The sequence below is a fragment of the Rhinoderma darwinii genome, chromosome 2 (assembly GCF_050947455.1).
Source record: "Rhinoderma darwinii isolate aRhiDar2 chromosome 2, aRhiDar2.hap1, whole genome shotgun sequence".
Taxonomy (NCBI): Eukaryota; Metazoa; Chordata; class Amphibia; order Anura; family Rhinodermatidae; genus Rhinoderma; species Rhinoderma darwinii.
The window spans coordinates 423,975,791-423,997,304 of record NC_134688.1 but is presented as its reverse complement, the minus strand read 5'-3'; the positions used below and the strand labels follow the sequence as shown (position 1 = coordinate 423,997,304).

The 21,514-nt window shown below is 40.0% G+C and overlaps 1 protein-coding gene across 7 annotated transcripts in view; it reads left to right on the top strand.

Annotated features, from left to right (window-relative positions):
- MYO18A (myosin XVIIIA) overlaps positions 1-18,772 on the top strand; it is a 311,527-nt gene extending 292,755 nt beyond the window's left edge. For 5 of the 7 annotated variants that reach the window (XM_075854304.1, XM_075854303.1, XM_075854300.1 and 2 more), the window contains 2 exons: positions 5,370-5,492; positions 15,773-18,772. In XM_075854304.1, coding sequence (XP_075710419.1) covers positions 5,370-5,492; positions 15,773-15,920 — 271 coding nt within the window. In that variant the 3' untranslated portion in view covers positions 15,921-18,772. Of the gene's footprint in view, positions 1-5,369; positions 5,493-7,745; positions 9,154-15,772 lie in introns of all 7 variants that reach the window. The other 2 variants (XM_075854298.1, XM_075854297.1) reach the window with 1 other exon arrangement.
- Positions 18,773-21,514: the final 2,742 nt, after the last annotated feature.

Below are 21,514 nucleotides of genomic sequence, written 5' to 3'. Positions count from 1 at the left end.
CACAGTAAAACTCCTATCTAAGCGATGAGCTATTGGTTAAACCAGATTCCATTACAGAACTGTTTAGCAAGAGAGATAAGATCTATTTTCTTGTTCTGGCAAAAAAAAAAACAGTCATGTTAAAGAATTCTTTAATTCTGAAGTGAATGCTTAAGTACATCAAATACATGGTTCATATCTGCCCTTGCCTTGTATTTCTGCATACCCTGGTGTCAGATAATTTTCATTTCAACCCACAACATTTGCATCAAGAGTTGTGGCACAATTTATCACTTGTAGGCTATGTAAACCTTTGAAACCTTTTGCTGAAACAGTGTACTTTAGTGTATTGTGCAACTTTGTAGTTTACTTTTATTAAAAATTATTTTTACTTTTTCAAATACAGCTTCTATGTATTTTTGATATATAGAAGATGTATCGTGCGCTAAAACCTGAGTTCGTCAGGTCAGCCGGACTGACGGGTTCGGTGACAGCGGGTCAGTCACGCAGGATCCAGCTGTTATCAATCACATCTAAGTTATGTACTTAGATGTGGTCGATAACCACTCACTCAGGATCTGCTGTCACCGAACCTGTCAGTCCCGCTGACCTGACGGATTTTGGTTTCAGTGTACGATGCTTCTATGTATCCAGGATACATAGAAGCTGTATCTGAAAAAGTAAAAATACGTTTTAAAAATGATAAATTACAAGGTTGCACAAAACACTAAAATACACTGTTTTAGTAAATAAAATAAAAAGGCTTTAAAAGTTTACATAACCTTTTAACTCTTGTGACCTTATTCTGGAACACATGATCGTGCCACCAACAACTGGCAAGTCTCTCAGGTTGCTAGATCAGGACGCAGCACAACAGAAGGGGTGGGTCAGTAATGCCCTCTGAATATTACCTCTCCTTAAAGTGTACAGTATTTACACTTTTGCAACCAAGTTTGGTTTGTTCCAATGCATCTACAATGACAAATGGTAAATTGCCTTGATTAACAAATGTCTACAGTATTGTGTCTCCATGGTAACTGACTGACTACAAATAAACTCTGCGTAGTTTGATTTTTGCAATCATTTTCCCTTCCATCCATCATCTGCTTCTTGCTAATATAAATTTTTTAGGTTAGCAAGAAGTAGGGGACAGATGGAAGTGGGTATGGTTGTAGGAGCAGACTACACAGGGTTTGTTTGTTGTCTGTTACCATGGAGAACTGTAAACAAGGAATGCCTACCGGCACCAAAAACCCTGTTTTCCAACTGTAAATTGAATTAAAATACAAATTTTATTAAGTTATTAAAGCAAAGAACAAACTACATAAAGGTTAAAAGAATTCATGTCCGTAGCTGACTGAGATCAACATGGTGCAAATGTAACAAGTGGATGGTGGAAATGCAGTGTGTCAGCGACTGCAGATCACTGCACCCAACTCCACAGATATAGGGTAGAAAGTCAGCAGGACCATGTGTTAAAATTAAAAGGAAAGCCCCCCCCGACATGTTTCGCTACCGATGTAGCGTCTTCAATGACAGCGCGCCGCGGATTTCTCAAGACTAAATACATAGCCGAATTGTCTACACGTGTGCCCTCATCGTGGCCACAGCCAACCAACCACAAGCTGAGTAGAGGGACACACCTCCACTGTTGAGACAGGCAGATGAGCCCGCCAATGGTGAGTTCAGCACGAACCACCAATGAAATGTGTTGCAGACATACGCTGTCGGTTGACTGCGTTTGGTTTACTCATAATCAATACCCGTCTTTTTCGCGCATGCACCTAGGTCTTATCCACCCTATGTGGTTGGTTTCGTTCTATCACTGGAATCTTGGTTACTGCGCATGCGCGCGCATACTACATTTCATTGGTGGTTCGTGCTGAACTCACCATTGGCGGGCTCATCTGCCTGTCTCAACAGTGAAGGTGTGTCCCTCTACTCAGCTTGTGGTTGGCTGTGGCCACGATGAGGGCACACGTGTAGACAATTGGGCTATGTATTTAGTTTTGAGAAATCCGCGGCGCGCTGTCATTAGCCCCGATACCCCTGAAGACGCTACATCGGTAGCGAAACATGTCGGGGGGGCTTTCCTTTTAATTTTAACACATGGTCCTGCTGACTTTCTACCCTATATCTGTGGAGTTGGGTGCAGCGATCTGCAGTCGCTGACACACTGCATTTCCACCATCCACTTGTTACATTTGCACCATGTTGATCTCAGTCAGCTACGGACATGAATTCTTTTAACCTTTATGTCGTTTGTTCTTTGCTTTAATAGCTTAATAAAATTTGTATTTTAATTCAATTTACAGTTGGAAAACAGGGTTTTTGGTGCCGGTAGGCATTCCTTGTGTATTGATGTTAATGCGCCCACCAACTGTTGGGGTCCTTTTCTCTATTGTTCTCATGGAGAACTGTAGACTCCAATCCAAACTAAAGGACATTTTTAATCAAGACCATTTGCAAAGTTTATTTATTTTATTTTAGATGCATTGGGACAATAATGAGAATTTAGATGCAAAGGTGTACATACTCTTTAAAGTGTAGCTCCACAAGTTAAAGAGGGCAATCTGATTAGTGATTTAGTAGAGAACAATGGCTACTCTTCTCCCACACAGTCTGAAAGAATTAAAATGAACTTCCTGCTTGATACGTGTAGTTCGGCACTTGTGCAATGGATCATGATCATTTCATGCACAGTCTTCTGTGTATACTGAGTCTCTATCATAGTTTGGCAAGCAAAGTGTTCAGCCAATGATCATTAAGCTGCCCATACAGATTAGATTTATATCTGCGCTACTTTTGCCTGACTGCATATGTGAGAAGAAACAAGGATTGGGGCATGTTGGATTTCCACGGTCCTTTGGCAGCAGTTTCCCTTCCTCTCCCAGTTGGAACAACGTGTTCTGCCAACAACTATCTTATAAGACCCATTTTATTCTTACCCTCCTCCAAGTTGTCCGATCAGTCACATTAACCCAGGCCAATTATCGCGTCAATGAGCACACTTTTGAATGCTCGTTCCTGATCGTTGCTCCATGTTAACATGTCCAGTGAATCCGCCGACAAATAAGCAAACTTTAAGATGTGTAGCTAATGCCTATGACCACCTTGAGAGATCTTCGTCTTTTAGGAATAATCCTTCCTTTTTATATCCTTCATCGAATTCTCAACACTTTCCTATAATTTTGAGCTTTACCTTAATATAGCAACCTCAAAAAATCTGTAACGTTTTGTAATAGGACACTACTCTCTTTAACCACAGCCTGAAGCAGCGGTTTATGGAAGCCTGTAGTTGGCTATTGAGAATTATACACCGATCTTCCTTCTGTAGCTGAAGCCTAATGTCGGATGTCAATGAAATAAGTTTCCTCTACTGTCAAATGTTTCCATTCTTGAGCAAGGGCACTCACTGTACCTAAGATCATTTGGACAGTTTACTACTAGTTCCTCATTGTAGCTGGGTGTGAATATCTTTTAAAAGGTGTCTTTTATTTCAGACGCTCTCGTGTTTACAATTTTTTTCACGTGTCTGTAAAGCTATCTCCCTGATGAATAGTACCAGCTGCCAGCGTGAGGATGAAGAGTTCGGCTGATGACACATTGCCGTGACAGCAGCCTTTTAATACACTCAGTGCTGCAAATTAGTTTTCTTTACGTAGCATCACTAAATATTATGTAACGCTGCCTTGGCTGAAATATCCTCTCTCGCTTACAGTCTTTCCTGCCGCCCAGCCTTCTGCTCTAGTCATCTCCAATACGGATGCCCGGCCAGAAATGCTGAAATATTTATTGATTTTAAATTATTGTAACAGGCGAGTCGGCTTAAATTACCCGTGATGCTTTCAGGTTTGGAAGCAGATGCCTGAGTGACTCTGTCTTCACACTGCAATTGGCATTCCCATTTTATGCTAAACCCGAACCAGACTATTATAATGATCTGAATAGGTTTTAAATGCAGCAAGTTACTGACAGCATAACCATGCTTATTCAGGAATGCTATTACTTATTAATATGCAAAACAAAGTTTATTTTCACTCTAATGGACTTTAGTAACAAAGCAGAGCAAGTCAAATACAGATACCTTCATCATAGGTGACTCAATGCCAGGCATTTTTTTGCTATTCATTTTCTCAAGGGTTTATTGTAGTATGGGGATATGGCAAATTCTACAATACCTCATGAGATACTAGGTTTTTACTAAATTGGTAAGCTGCATGTTCTTCCAAATTGGTATATGTAGAATTGGTATTGGTATTAATGACATAAAAAGTTGAGACGCTTAATAAAAACATTGCATTACTTATCTTGTACTGATCTTGAGTTATAATACATCCTGTATTATAGCTTAAAGCTGCATTCACAGTTTTGCAAGCTTCAGAGCTGAAATCACCTAGAATTCCTTGCTGGCTCAATGTTCGTAGAGCGCTTGCTGTGATGTTTTGCGGTCTATGACCTGTAATCTAAACACCATGCACTATAAAGTAATCTGATGTTATAAAAACGAATCACCCCTAAATTAACAGAGCTTAGGTAAACTGTTAGGCATCTGTATACTTGTCGTCGGTTTCCAATGACAACTAGCAGAACTTTGAAGACAGCTCTGTACTATTGTACTCGAGATCACTACAAGATGAGTATTACAATGTATTTACAAACATTTACTTATTTTATATATATATATATATATATATATATATATATATATATATAACGTTATTATATCCAACTCTATATGTCAATATATAAATGTAAAGTGGTGTTTAAAGGTGATCATTACCTTTTTATGCCCAAAATCGCTTTATTTACCATTGATAGACAGCCGGTTTTTACTCTTCATAAACAAGTATCCTATGTATAATGTAATTTGCTTCTGGACAATTGAGTATAAAATATGTGATATAGGTGTCCAAATGATAATCAGCACTGATATCCTCAGGCAAAAGGAAAAAAAAAAATCTTGCATCTTTTTGTGTCTAGTTTGGTTACACAGAATATAACTAATCTGTATATAAAGTTTAGGACAGGCCAAGTTACATTACAGGCTTGGCCATTATATTGATCTGTAGGGCTAAGGAATTTTATATGTAGGCCTTTGGGTTATATTTTTAATTATCTATCTTTCAATCCAATCCAGAATGGTAAATCTCTATAACCCAAAAAATGAAGATACAAAACATTATTTAAGAGAGAAATTTTTTGTTTTCCACACTTATTGTAGACATTTCAAACCTAATAATATTAATTTTATTACTGCCAACTTTTTAGGCTCCTCTTAAAAACAATACTATGACTAACCCTGTAAAACAACTTATGGCATGCAGCATCCTCCTGGGTACCTGACTATTCTTTTTGGTGGTACTAATTGGCGTTTTGCTTTCTGGCAGTGATGGAGACTCGGATGCAGATTCGGAACTTGAAGAACGAGTGGATGGAGTAAAGTCTTGGCTGTCTAAAAACAAAAGTTCTTCCAAAGCCTACTCAGATGATGGCAGTTTAAAAAGCTCTAGGTCAGTATACATTATTTATTTTACGATGTTAAAAGTTACATTTTACTTTTATTATTAGATTTTTATCCAGAAAATATTATTTTTAAACCTGGTTTCCACTTTAAAGAAGCCAGCTTTTTCTGATGCTGATTGAGGAGGGATATCCGGGTGCGCCACCTGGTTGCTCAATTGAGCAGGCCGGAGGAAGCGTTGTACATCACATTCACAGTAGGAACTCTGCTTGCCCACTGACTTAACCTTCTATGTGTAACTTATAGATGCCATTGTTAGTGTCCGTGGCAATTTGAAGTGAATCTCTACCTTTGACTATAATTGTCTCTGTAGTCAGCAAATAACAGAAAATCTAGCGCTATTTTATAGATCTTCAATACTTTTCTTTTATTCTTTTTATTTTTAAATTAAGTTTTTTAGTTTTGTATTTTTCAAGTTGTTACATTAACAGCAACTTATTAAGGTATCGATTCTACTTATGTGTCTCTGTTTAGTAGTTTGAGTGCACAATGCTGTCCTCCTGTGAACGGCGGTGAATCTGCTTGACTCCTTATCTTCTGCTTCCCTGTTCATTAACATATGAATACCCAAGGCAAGCATAAGGTGTAATCATATGTTAGCCAGACTATTGAGATGTTCATGTGTTAATGAGCTGAACTGAAGGATTTATTCAGGTATATAAGCCATCATTAGAATAAAAATAGAGGGATGATGGGATCAGTCAGCAGCAGCTAGTCTGCTTATGAACAGCTTCTAAAACAAGGACCAAAATAGTAAATAATACCACAAAACCAATGTCAATCAAAGATGGCGATTAACCGTATTAGATATGTGGTAAATAACCCGTTCAGCCAAGCGGTATCCCATTGCATGTGCTGTATAGAACTGTACATTGTAGAGCTTGGAAATGCAAAATCAAATGGCTTCCCATAAGACTAGAAACACCGACCATCAAATGTCATTTATATTTGCAGAAGTTGTGGTGGGTTCTATTTTTCCATCCATCTTTCAGAGTTGATGTTCAGGATTGTAAAATAGTTGGCCATCCCCCTAATTCCTTATCTGCTGGTGTCTGTACGGCATCATGCGTAGGACCGTTTTGCGGACCGCAAAACACGGAGCCTAGTGGCTTCCGTGTGCTGGCCTGTGTTTTTTTTACGGACCCATATACTATAGTGGGTGAGACGGATCAGAATAGAACATGTTCTATAATTTTGAGGAACATACACACGGATCCGCAAAAAATAACGATGTGGTATGGCCCGATAGAAATGAATGGTTCAGTATCCTATCAGCAAAAAAACGGATAGGACTCTGAAGAAAACAACAGTCGTGTGCATGAGCTCTTAATATAACGATATTATGAATTCTCACTACTGTATATTTATATGTGTATATTCTTAGTTGTCTATAGTCAACAACATAGTCAGATATTGAGAATTGTATTTATGATCTCCATCTTTGCATTGTTCCAAATAAAGTGTTGTGGTAAAACGCTGCAGTGGTAATTGTATATTTCACTTGTGAAGCAGACAATAAACGCAGAAGACTTCTTCAAGAAGCATGTTTATTTCAGTTTGTATCTCTCTGCTGAGGGTCATCAGCAAATAGTGTGCGTCATTAAGCACAAAACCAATCACAATTTATAACTTGGGGTACTCTCTAGCCAGCTTGAATCACTCTACACATTAGTCATTTCCAAGCAATTAGCAACGGGCCACAGCATCGAAGCTCAAATAACAATGTCCCCAAACTCATTTTTCTTGGCACAGTGCGAAGTTCGGGCAGAGATTATGATCTCTTAATTTCATTATCTAGCCAAATAAATAATGTAATCGTGGAGCCATGCTAGAGGACTGAGTGGCTATCTTGTATTCACATCACACCTCTGCGCTCATTTGCCCAGGTAAAGTATTCATTCTGTAGAACAGGTTGATGCATTCTTGGGGTTTTCCATTAAGACACAGATTTTTTTCCTTTATTCCTTCACTTGAGTAATGTTACACCTACATATGGTTTGTTGCACAGAAAAGATTGCTAGGGCTTTGTATTTTTGTGCTTATTTAATGAATATACTGTACAGTTCTTTTATCCTGTCTAATTTCATTATTTTTTTTCTCTTTCTACTTCATGCTTATGTCCTGTGCATATATTTTCTCCCCTATACCTTTTTTATATTGTTTCTTACTGTTTAACTGTTTCTGTCTTCCTCTTTGCTTTTCATGCCAATTTATCATACATCAAACTTCCACACAACTAAAGACCTGGCCAGAGCACAGAAATTAAGGAAGGAAAAGAACTAAAGCCTGTCAAACAAGTCAAAGAGGTGGATGAAAGGCCAGTGTCTGTAATGAGTTCTCTGAGCTATAGAAAAAGGGCAAACATTAAGGACTCTATAGGTGGTAAAGGGGATGAGAATTCTTTGTTTTCCACTCTAAAAGATCGATCCGAGTCCCCAGATAGGTCATTTCGAAAGGTTCAGAAGGATCCTTCAGGAAGTGCCCTTGATGATACAATGTCTGTTACTTCTTGGAGAAAATCCCAGGGCAGTGAGGACCTGGATGATCGGGCATCGTTGGTGTCTCAAGCATTTACAGAAGCATCTAGTCGAGCAAGAAAGGGACTTGACAAGCGATGGTCCATAGCAAGCCCAGAGTTTGATAAAGTGTCTGTAGTTTCCAGTCGTCTCTCTAACAGGCGGGGTTTAGAAGATGAAGATGAAACTAAATCATCATTAAGCTTTGGTATTACTAGTCCTCCTAGTCTAAGACGTAGCACCTCTAAATTAGACGAACCACGTAATGGCTTGTCAGCTGTAAGTCCTTCACTCAGCAGGCGTTCAGACTTTGGATTAGAAAGTCCAACGCTGGGCAACCGCTCTGACACTCGTTTGTCTATGGCCAGAAGCACACTAGAAGATTTTGATGATTCTGTTAGTATTGGGTTTAGTGATACTCGTTCTTTGTATAGTCAACACTCCTCCGGGCGTAGTTTTTCAGTACCTCCTCAAGCTAGAACACCAGGAGCAGAAGACATTGACTTAGAAAGTAGAGATCTTCAGCCTGTTTCCCACCGCAATTACTTAGATCCAGACCTTGAGGCTGCAATCAATGAGGTTCTGAGCTATAAGCCTATAAAGTTTAAGAGGAAGAGCCTTGATCCTGATTCAGAGGATGAAGACGACTCAAAAAGTGTAAGAAGTATTAAGAGCTTACACACAGAAAAAGGAGAGTCTCCTTCTGGTCTCAAGAGGTCCGCATCTGCTGTAGACTGCTCTAGGGCTTCCAGCAGACGAAGTAGGGTTCGAAAGAGTAGTTCTGATTCTAGCGCTGAAGAGAAACGCAAAAAGAAGAATTCCAAAAAACGCTCTAAAAAATCCAAAAAGAAATCAAAGAAGAAACAGTCTGAATCCTCATCCTCCTCATCATCATCCTCAGAATCTGATTCCTCCTCCGGCTCTACAGTGTCATACCGTAGTGGAGGCAGTGTGAAAAAGGGTCCGAAAAGTAAGGACTTAGAAGATGAAGAGGAGCCTCAAGAGGACAAAAAAGATGGTAAAAGTGGTAAACTGGCAAAAAAGGAAGATAAGAAAAGGAAGAAACAAGTTGACAGTCTGATGATGAAATACTTATACCGGCCAGAAAGTGATTAATGCAGTAGGTGTTTGCTTGTGAGTGAACCTACGACAGCATGTCCTGCACGGAGTGGATTACTAACTTAATTTTGTGGTGTTTTGAGAACTGCCATTTTTTAACAAAATGTGTGTTGTCACCTCTCATACTCCTAGTGTTATATTACTTGTTTGGAAACTGGAAAATTCTCAATGTGTAGTTGATGGAACATAACAGACATTGTAAGTTGGTGAACCACTAAACTGATTAGGACTCTTGTTGAACGACACAGAATTTATTTTGGAATATTTTAGCATACCTAGCATAGTATTTTCATTGAGGTTCAGCCAAATAAAAAAAACACCTTACGAGATAGATGAAAGTGTAGTATATTGTTATATCTGGAAATACCTCTACTAGGTCATCATTTCTCCGCTACAATCCTCAAGAACACCCAACAGGTCATATTTGAGTATTTCCCACTGAGAATTTAGTGGTGCAGTTCTAGTAATGGATCCCCAATGTGATATTAAGCATATAACCTGTTTCGAACTGCAGTTGAGAAAAACGACACTAAACCTTCAGTTGACATTGCGTTGGAGAATACGCGTTGTTTTAGAGACACAAGAACTCCTCACCGACATGGCTAAATATACTCTAATGGTCATCTAAAAAAACACAGCACCCTTTAACCTATTATATCCATCCATCATACTAAAGTATAATTTTGTGCACATAGAATTCTATGTGATGTTGCCAGTGAAACGCCCCTCATGACTTGCCCAAATTCAAGTTTAACGCCTTAAAAGATTATGCAGATTAATTCGTTTATGTTCCACCTGCGCAAAGACATGAGATGGCTCTGCTATACCCGTATCCCTAATAACCCATTAGAAATTCTAAATCAGGGTGAATGTGCATATTGTGCCGACCCTGGGAATCCATACACAGGAATTATAAGCACAGTTATGTTTTAAAGGCTGTTCTGTTAATCTGTGCAGCTACTACACCCCCCATGAATGACCTTAATCCTTCCAGTGCTGAAATAAGAGACTTTGGTGATCCACAGATATGCAAATATCCCTTTATACATATTTGTTGAAAATTCCACTTTTGCTAAGCATTGTGTAGCTCTTTCTGTCAAGGAAGCTAGTGAGTGAACAGACTGAAAATTAATCGGCACAGCAGGAACAGTTTGCAGTTCTTTTCGCCTGTTTTAATATCCATGGTCTCAATGCGGCAATCTAGCTCTTCACTGAGTAACCCTTTACATGCAGGAAGTGAGAGAGCTGCCGTTTCTCCATATGACAAACATTTAGCCTTTTACTATGTTTCACTATTTCATTTTTTTAATTACATAGAAACAAAGTAGACAGTCAACATTGCTCCTTTATGATTGTCAATGAGTTTGTTCCCTCTTCAAAATAGCCAGTTGAACATCAGAAAAATAGGATTTAGTATTTGTATTTAATTCAATACCTGTTGGGAGTTGTTGCCTCCAAATCCGTTTTGAAATACCAGCACACTAATGATAAATCTAGTGGCAGCAAGAAGTTTAGACATCATAACATTATCCATAGCATATACTATACTGGAACCTTTAAAAGTTGTGCTTGCACATTGCTTACACTGTAAAAGAGGGTTCTAGATTGATTTATATAAAGTTTGCGTACAGAGTTCATAGTGTCAGGATTTGAACCCAGAGACTCTTTTGTCCCAGGCAGCGGCTCTTCTCATTGAGCATTCTGAAATGTTGGACAGCTCCGCTGCTGGATCCAGGTTCTCCTGATTCTTACCTCTCCGGTTTCCTTATCTTAATTGGTTTCACACTTTTGGCTTGCTATAATGGTCTGGCAATCAGAAAGTGCAAGGGCCAGACCTTTATAACCAGAAACCTAATACGCCGCAACATGTGGAGCGCTATAAGGCGGCACACAGTCACTACAGCTTTGTACTACTGAGCAGCAGGATCTCCGTGCGCCGCTGGCTCTCTCATGTGCATGAGGCCTCCGGGGCTTTTGGAACTAGTCACATTTGTTCCATATAACTGAATGGGGTTGTTTCTCCAGTATCTAAATTGAGTTTTACAACCCCATTCAGATGCATGGGCCACTTGCTGAAATTTCTGTAACAATTCTGACACCGAGAAGATATCCTAAAATGAATCAAATGTAAACTGTGGGAATTTAAGATAAAAACAGGGCAAAAGGATTTGCAATTCTCCACATAACATAATAACAAGATTATGTCCCAAAGAACTTATAGGCACAGGCATAGAGTATGGGGTAACCAGCCCCAGGCAACTCCTCCTAGATTTGCAGTAAAGTAGCCTCAAAGCATCTTTCTCTGTAAGAAGTGCTGGATTTTGTATGCGTTGCCATATGCAGGAAACACCGTTTTTACTCCTTTCACTTGTAATTAAGAGATATAATTGCGTTATGTTTAGTATACTAATGAAATGTCGACCTTTATAATAATTTAATTGTTATTTCTTGCTTATAAATTAGCTGCTCTTTATCAGTTTGCCAAATATTTGGATTAGCTATAAATAGTTGTGCTGCTCGGATCCATCAAGCATGGAGATTTTTACAGTACATACGCTCAAGGGCAAAAACTCAAAGGGGTTGTCCAGGAATAGAAAAACATGGCTGATTTCTTCCAAAAACAGTGCCACACCTGTTCACGGGTTGGGTGTGGTATTGCAGCTTAGCCCTGTTCACTTCAAAGGCTGCGGATCTGCAATATCAGACACAACCTATGGACAGGTGTGGTGGAGTTTATGGAAGAAATCAGCCATGTTTTTCTAATCCTGTTCAGATCAACCCTTTCTCAACCACATTTAAACTCGAACACGTCCATTAGATAAACTGTACAGGAAAGTGTCCAAACAGGTAGCTTTGCATTGTGATATTTTTGGTTAAGAACGGCCTTCAAGGGAATGTATCATGTATTTCATTTTAGTTTAAAACTAGATGAGACCAGAAGAAACTGCGCCAAATTTATCACAGTTGCGCTCTGTGTGATCAATTTGGCGCATCTTCCTAGATATGTTAGATGCTTTTCTCTTCCTTACGCCACCCTTTGATTTGGCTTAGTTTACACAATAATTTTGTGGCAAAAAAATGGCGCACACCAATAATTTGGCACATTTTACTAATCTCGGCCACGCCCACTTTTTCTAAACGGTCTAATGAGGAGCAAAACGCTCGTTCATCTGCTGATCGTATCGTTTTAAAAGTATAAGCTATTGTTGTCGGCAGCACGTCTCCCTGTGTAATCAGGAAGACGTGATGCTGACATGATGATAATGTATGGGGACGAGCGATCACAGTAATGAGCGCTCGTCCCTATACATGGCTCCTTGTGCAAGGAGTAAACGAGCGCCGATCAACTAGCTGTCTTGTTGATCGGTGCTCGTTTACACGGCCCAGGACAGGAAGTGTAAGAGGACCTTAACATTCGAGAACTACATACAGTGTCTTATCTGTGTGTATACAATATGGGCCATCAAAACGAGCGCCGGCCAACGAGGCAGCTCGTTGATCAGCACTCCGTTTGCTCCTTTCACAAGGAGCAATACTTGGCTATGTATGGGAACGAACAATCGTTACTACGATCGTCTGTCCCCATACATTTACATTATATGGGCAGCACAAATCCCTGTTTACAATTTTTAGTTTATAATATTTGTTGCTGCATAAACAATACGATCAGCCAATGAATGAGCGTTTGTTCGATCATCAGCTGATCGTTTGCCCTGTTTACACAGGGCAATAATCAGGAATGAGTAATTGATGGCCTATCCTCAGGATAGGCCAACAATATCTGATTGGGGGGGGGGTCTGACACCCACGTCAATCAGCTATTTTGAAAGGGTCGCAGTGTTCGTACGAGTGCTGTTTCCCCTTTACAGTATTACAGCCCTCTCCCATTCAAGTGAATGAGGGAAGGCTATAATACTGCGAACTGATGCCACAAGTGTGTCGGCGATTCAGAGTACAAGCAGTGACATTTATGAAGGGGAAGCAGCGCTCGTACGATCATCGCGGCTGCTTCAAAACAGCTGATCGGCGGGTGTGCCGGGAGTCTAATCCCCACTGATCAGATATTGATGGCCTGTCCTGAGGATAGGCCATCTGTTTCTTTTGACTGGAGAAACCCCTTTAAATCCCTCGCCATTTGCACAGCAAAGATAAAAGCGAGCTTCAGGAAATGTGATTTTATTTTGTATGCTCCAGTGACCAGTGCAAAAACGGAAATATTTAAGGATATTTATATATGAATGATCACTTAGAGAACTTTAAACCGTCAAAAATAATAATAAAGAAGGTTTTATAATAAAAACCTGATTTAGATGCCATTTCCCGATGACACATTTTCCTCAGCCTTAATGTTAAGCAGAACATGTCAACCTATCAAGTATTCATTATACAGGTCTTTGTACAGGGGAAGGTTCGGCAGCATTTCATATTGTTTATTTTATAGCCTTTGGAAGTTACTTGTGAGACATTTACTTTGTTGCCATCCACCTGCAAACAGACCGACATGGCTGCCAGGCTTTGTGTGCTCATTTATTTGTTTAGTTAGGAGAATCCTCGCAGGGCAAGCAGCAAATTCCCTGACAGATCCTTTGTTTTTCAATCTCCCTCCGCTCATTGATCTGGATTAATACTATGGCGTGTCTGCAATTTGCACAACTTCAACACAATTTGTTTCTGCCTGAAGGGCACATTTTGGAGTCGAATAAAGATTCATAGGGGTAGAAAATCAGGAATACAAGGAGGGAGGGGACGTGGGTGCAGGTTTAAGCAATTACTAAATGTAGCTTCCAGCTTTCTGATTGGAACCGCTCCCTGCAGAGTTTCTCCCACTTCTATCAGCATTAACATTTCCAGTAATGGAAATATCGGATGTCAAGTATTTATTGAATGCATATGTTATATGGTGCTTATGTGAACAGGAGGTAAAACCTTGCGGAAGGAAATCGAGGACCCTGCCGCATTACTGTGGTTAATGTATTAATTAGTGGAAGACGGTAGTTTGCATTTATTAAATGGATTAATGTCCACAGCCGCATGATGATTGAATGGTAGCTATCAGTACTTAATGATGCTGTTTCTCCTTCCGCATTGTGCGGTTTCACAGGATCTGCAGACCTCTTTAATAAATGGTGATGGTGGTATTCATTCAAATTAAAGTGTCACTTTGGAGATTGAACTGTTTGCATGCCAGAGCACTGGAAGCCTAGTTTAGGATACTATGAAGAGCGGCCATTTACGAACAGGAAAAAATAGATATTTTCCAATGCTTATTTGAAATATTGCAGATAAGTGCTCACCCTTTGCCACAGGTATGATTGTAAGGATTGTTTGCAAGAAAGAGGTTGGATATTACATGGTGACAAAATCGAATCAGCTGTTAAAAAAAACTTGGTTCCTTAAATGGGTGCTGGCAGAATTCTCTCCCGCCAGACATTTACATCTGACTGCGGTAGATGCAGGCAGTAAATTGAGAAGTACTGTCATTGGAAGTACCCTTTAATATTGTCGCTAAAGGTTGGCAATCACCTTCAATAGTTGATGGCTCGTTCGGCCGACGGCTATTCTTCCAAAACTACCCATACACATGCACACTCGCATCGGTGGAGAACGCATGTGTTCTCAATGGGGAGAGGGGAATCAACTATTGCCAGACAGCTCTGGTGGCGCCTTATCTCCTTTGAGAACAAAGAATCGGGCATTTTGGAAGTCAACATTTTTCCGCAAAGTCTGCCAAACGAACATAGATACACATGGTTGGTTGGTTGGTCCTGGTGAAATTTGCGGGTTCGCCAATGTTCATCTATGTGTATGGCAACTTTAAGAAAATAGGATATCATAGAAGTGGCCTGAGCATACTGAACTATAAGGTACAAACCTGCTCAATATATGATCTGTCGAATTGTTTATTGGAAGATACCTGGTCGTCTATAACCCAACCCCCACCCATCTGCCTCTTTGAGCTAACTTGGTCATTTGGAATAATTGTGAGTGCTCACATGACACTTTCCTACTATTCGGACTCCTAAGAACTAGGAAGGGTCCTGTTTTCAAGGAGTCACTTCCGTTTTGTGGGTGCAATTATGCCCACTAGGTCAGCTTTGGTAAGACATTGTACAGATGTTAACATTACAAGTTCTCTTTTATGAGTAGACACTTATTACTTCTATACAGCTGTGTGATGTGATGTATGATCCAATGGTTGCCCAAATTTGAAGTCTGGTGATTTCTTTTATGTTTTGCATATTTCACATACATGTTTTGCAATATTTGAAAAGAATGAATATTCTAGAAATACATGATAAAAGCTTTTAAAAGAGGTGGAACGAACTCTAAGACTTACTAAAACTGGAAGCCTTTTTTTATGGACTGACCCAATAGTTCTCTGGAACCAATACTAGCAATAGAACGTACAGAACTTAATACGGGAAGTCCAGGGAGTGACCCCACTGCAGTTGGCATGTATTGCACATGGGAAGTGAGTCACTAGTTGTGAAATATTTTTGTGTGTGGAATATAAGTAACCGCCTTCTCCTTTGACACTAACTGATACTGCACAGATTTTCATATATATCTAACCTAAATGAATCCTTGTCAGTATAGAAATATGACAATACCTTTTTTTCTTTTCTTCTTCCAGCCCCCCAACCTATAGGAAACCGCTAAGCTATGATAGAGGTGATGATGAGCAGGACAACTTTGATAGCACATACCGATCGAAATATTCCTCACGGAGCTACCTGAGCGACAGTGACACAGAAACCAAATCCTCTGAACCCTTGTCCTAATCGTGATGAGCATGTGAACAGTGCCACGTTTAGGAATGGGAGCATATTGCCATTTCCACATACTGAGAAATGCCGTTTCTATACATGTCTTTGGAACTGCGTTGGCTTCCGGCTCGAGAAGAATGAACTGCATCTCAGTACAAACTTAAGGAGACACCCCATTCCTGTCCACCACCTGGCAACCTAGCTGCATGGCCTCATTACTGCCTTCAAAGTTGCAGGGTGATCTCATTGGATTGTCTTTTACTTTACTTGTTGGTGGAAATGGAGAAGAGAATCAGATAAATTATTATTTTCATGTACTGTTTTCTGCATTATTTTTTTCACCCCTTGGTGAAAATGTATTTTCGATAGCTGGGATTTTTTATTATCCTATGGTCTCGACTCTCTCTCTCTCTCTCTGTCTCTCTCTGTCTCTCTCTCTCTGTCTCTGTCTCTCTCTCTGTCTCTGTCTCTCTCTCTGTCTCTCTCTCTGTCTCTCTCTCTGTCTCTCTCTCTGTCTCTCTCTCTCTGTCTCTCTCTCTGTCTCTCTCTCTGTCTCTCTCTCTGTCTCTCTCTCTGTCTCTCTCTCTCTCTCTGTCTCTCTCTCTCTGTAAATACTAGGAGGGTATGCAGTCCTGGATGTTCGTGATAGGGGCTCCCAGCTGAATGGTGCCTTTTTCTGCCCTCTTGGTTTAACCCTTTAGTATGGCAGACCGCATTGCAATGCTTCCTAGACCCCTCAAAGTGATTATCCTGTATCTTTTTATTTTACATATGTGTATTATGTATATACAGTTGCTATACTGGTTGATTGAAGAGAAAAGACAGCAGGTATAATGTAACTGATCACTCGGGCTGGCTCTGCTGGGGGTCATAGTTCAGAATGTGGACAATGAACAGAGGCATGCTGCAATATAGATATCGATTATGGCTGACATCTCTAAGCCAAGGCTTAACAAGATGTTATGTAATGCACAGTATTTCCTAAGCTCTTTGCTTGCCACGGGACTGATGCAAATCTATTACATTGGTATTTCAAGATTTAATACCAACAAATGTACAACCATTTTGGCCAAACAAATTGTACGTAGATGTAAAATTCTCCTTTGCTGATCTGCCATCACTTTAAAGATGAAATGTTTCTACATATAAGTCTTGCAGCATGAACAGTTGACCTTGGCTGGATTTTGCTTATCACTTGCTATAGTGTAAAACTCTGTGAGATAATTATGACTTTTAGTTCTGCAATTGTCTGTGTAGTGCGGTTAAGAAACAGGACGAGGGTTGCTGCCACCTCCGTATCCAGAATGAAATCTTGCAGTTATTTTAGCCCCTACATGTTCTGGAGCTATTATGTCATTTTAGATCTTACGCCGCTAAAAAACCTGAATATTCAGATGCAGTTAAGCACAACCTCCACCTTCTCCATCTAACTTGTCTCAGAAGTCTAGGAAGCTAAGATCTTGGTTGCTATTTGCAGAATACTAACACGAAATAGCTTCTGAATTACTTTGTAATGTGCTGATATTGGGGGATTTATTTTTTTTTGGAACAATTTTTTTGCACATACAAAATTAGCAATTATGCACTAAAAGTAGTTTTTTATGCTATAAAAGTGGCATAGAGTGCTTAGTAAATTTCCACCATAATATGCGGCTACCTGCAGCTGCCACTAGAGGGAGCATAGGAGCTTAATGCATGCTATTTGTACATTGAACGCAATAATAAGAATGTATGCAGTAGGCTCCTAAGATCCCTCTAGTGGTGGCTGTGGAAACCCAGAATGTTCTGTTTTAAATTTATGTCTATACCAGGTAATTGGAGCTCTGTATCTGAAAAACAGCACACTGACCGATTATAAAGATATAATTAATATGCCCAGGGTTGTAACAACATGGTGTTAAAAGGTGGATTGGCAATTTAATTCTGTTTCTCTCTCCTTAGACCTACCAATCTAGTATTTTGCTTAGTGAGGAAAGTAGAAAGTTTGGTGTAAAAGTAATTGTCTCACTAGGTAAAGAAATTGCGTAGTGGCCACAGGTTTCCATCCATGTCACGGTAAAACTCTGGGACAGCTAAAGTAGCTCTATCATGACCGCAAAATACTGCAAACAGCAGCATAGTTCCCAGCTTTCTGATGCCTGTATAGCTCAATGGATTGGACGATTGTGCTTAACTGCATTCAACTCTTAACTTTCAGGCTTTGAGTGGAGTTGGCTTTTAACAAAAATCATGATAATGAAGCCTGTCAAAAAAAAAATGCACCTAGTGACATCACTGAGGCACGAGGCACGAGGCACTGCGTGTGTGGGTGAAAGGCATCCTTGAAGCATGATCCAGCATTTATATGATTAAAAAAAAAACTTTTTCTGGTCTGGCATACATTATACAGAGTTTGCCTTGAATTATTCTTATTTTTTTTTTTATTGCCACATCATTCTATTTCAGTAAACAGTGCAATAAAAAGTACAAGGAATAAATGTTCCTCTTATTTAATTGTCATTATATCTATGTCAAATGTGATTCCTCTTACTCCAATATTAAACATGAAGGGCCTTTTATTTCTAGTATGTAATATTTTCCAGATCATTAATAATAAATCCAAATTTTGGTGGGATTTTTTCTTTCGAATTTTATATATTTGTTCTTTTGCGCCCTCAACAGGCTAAGGTAGGAATAATCTTTACACTGCAGATCATGCAGAACTGGACGGTTCTTAAAAAAAACCACAAGCTGTAAATGTCCCTGGTGGATGGTCTATGATGTTGGGGTAGGAAAGGGGTTATATATATCCATACTATGGATGTGCTTGAGCTGCAGCTTTTTTATCAAATGTGTGGAATTAAATAAAAATAAAAAAATGAAATTTGCCGGATGTGTTTACTCTTACATCTAAGTATGAAGTAATAAGCATGGTGAAAATTATAACTGTATCACTGTGATCATAGTCTATGTACAGATCTAACAAGTGGCAACAGTACAATTGTGTGTTACTCTATTTACGTAGTTCGTAAGTGTATTAGAACGGCGCACAATGTAAATAGTGTAGCGTGCCGTGTTGAACTATGTAAATGGAGAATGCGCCAATTGTACTATTGGTGCTTTCTACATCTGCACAATGAATATTAGGCTTTTATTCACTTCGGTGTCACATCTGTAAAGTGTCTCTTGTCAATTGATCTGTTCCAAAAACCTGATCAAATCTGATCTGTCATATCCGTCATGAATCCTGTAAGAGGGGACCCATGACGCCAGCATGAATACAACCTAATGTAATGGAAGTGCCCAAGTGCAACTGACAGTAGTCTTATGTGGAGCCAGCCGCACGCAGTATTACCAGCAAACTCATGCCGCCATTTGCGTAAGAGACCACACCATTACATTACTGTCGTACTTGCTTCTTTTTTTTTTTTTAACCAGGTTTAACTATTTAACCCATTACTACTCCATGTTCCAACCTTTTTTTTAAATATAAACAACTCTCCTGCAGCAGCTGACCTCAGTTTATCTGACTGAATCATAATTGGGATGTCACAGCAGCTTAACTGCCTGAAAACCCCTTTTGATGTCACAGTGGCTTACTTGACTGGAATGTATTTGTGATGTCACAGCCATTTACCTGAAGAAAACCCACTAGTGATGTCACTGCAGCTATCCTTGTTCAATGACAATTGTGATGTTACAGCAGCAAACCAGGCAGAATCACACTTCTGATGTCGTCAAAGTACCTTACCTAACAAAAATCGACTCGTGATGTCACAACAACCTACCTGACTGATACCCGCTTGTGATGTCACAGCAGCATATTTGTCAGAAACAGTTTTGATGTCACAGTATCTTGTTTGAATGAAATATGTGATGTCACAAGCAGTGTACCTAAGAAACTCATTTCTGATGTGACCGCAAGTTACCTCATTGATTCCCACTAGTAATTTTACATTATCTTACCCTTTCTAGGCAAACGCGGGATCTCACAACAGGTTACCTATCTGAAAAACAGTTGTAGTGTCAAAGCAGCCACTCTTGCTCAAATCCACTCATGATTTCACAGATGTGTAACAGAATAAAATCCAAATTGTGATATCACAGCAGTGTACCTGTATCCACTTTTGATGTCACAGCAAGCTACCACATGGATGCACACTTGAGATGTTGCAGCAGCTTACCCTATTAAACTATACTTGTGATGACACATCTGCTTTCCTGTCTGAAACCAGATATAATCTCGTAGCTGACCTCCCTGAAACCCACATGTAATAGCACAGCAGATTAACAGACTGAAACCTGCCTGTGATGCCACAGCAGCAAACAGTGTCTGACATACATTCAGTTGTATTGTCACTATAGCTTATCTGATAGAAATGTACTTAGGTACACGTCTACAACATCCTATCTAAAACCTACTTGTGAAGTCACAGCAAGCTACATGACTGATACTCAATTAGGCCTCATGCACACGGCCGTGCCCGTAATCACGGGCAGCATTTTCGGGCCGTGCTCCCATACAAAGTATGGGAGCACGGCCCATAAAAACTAAAAGTAGGACATGCTTCATAATTCCCGGCACAGTTCTACAGCACGGACACCTATCTGTAGTGATACAGAAAGGTGTCCGCGGCCAATAGAACCCGACGGGTCCGTAATTGCACTTATAATCTGGTGACAGAGCCTCTTTAACCACACTTGTGATGTCACAGCAGCTTACCTATCTGAAACACGGATGTGATGCACAGTAGCTGACCTCACTGAAACCCACTTGTAACGGCACAGCAGATTATCAGACTAAAACCCGTTAGTGATACCACAGAAACACAGTTCTAATGTCACTATAGTTTACCTGACAGAAATCTATTTGTGATGTCACAGATGTGTACCTGAGCAAAACCCACTTGTAATGTCACAGCAAGCTGCATGACTGATATTCACTTGTGATGTCACCTCTTCATAACTTGCAGGAACACAGTTGTAAAGTCACAGCAAGTTACATGACTGATACCTAATTGTGATTTCACAGCAGTTTTCCTGACTAAAACTTGTGATGTCATAACAAGTTACCTGACCAATAACCATTTGTGAAATCACAGTATCTTATCTGGCAGAAACAGTTTGGCTGTCACGGTGGCTTATCTGAATGAAATCCACTTTTGATGTCACCGCAGTATACCTGTGTAAAAACCCATTTATGATGTCACAGCAAATCTACCTCACCGATATCCACTTTTGATATCACAGCAGCTACATTTAAAGGGAATCTGTCAGCAGCTTTGAGGCCTCAAAACCGCTGACCGTGCGATTTAGGCGAGGGAGAGGGCAATGTAATGTCACCTTTTTTCTCGGTCATTCAAGTTGCATGTTCGAGAAACCAACACTTAATTCCACCAGTGCGGCGGGCACTAGTGCCACTCTTCTCAGAGTGATGGTTCTAGCAGCCAATCAGGAGACTGCTAGATTTGTCACTCACAGCGGAAGGGTATGGCTGGCAGGGTGCAGTGAAGACAGCCTAGGAGCATTTGCACATCATGTGCCCGCTCCAGTGGCATTTGTGACTGCGGCAATGTGGGAATTAAACATGGATCTCTGGGTCATGCAACTTGCATGACCGGAACAAAAGG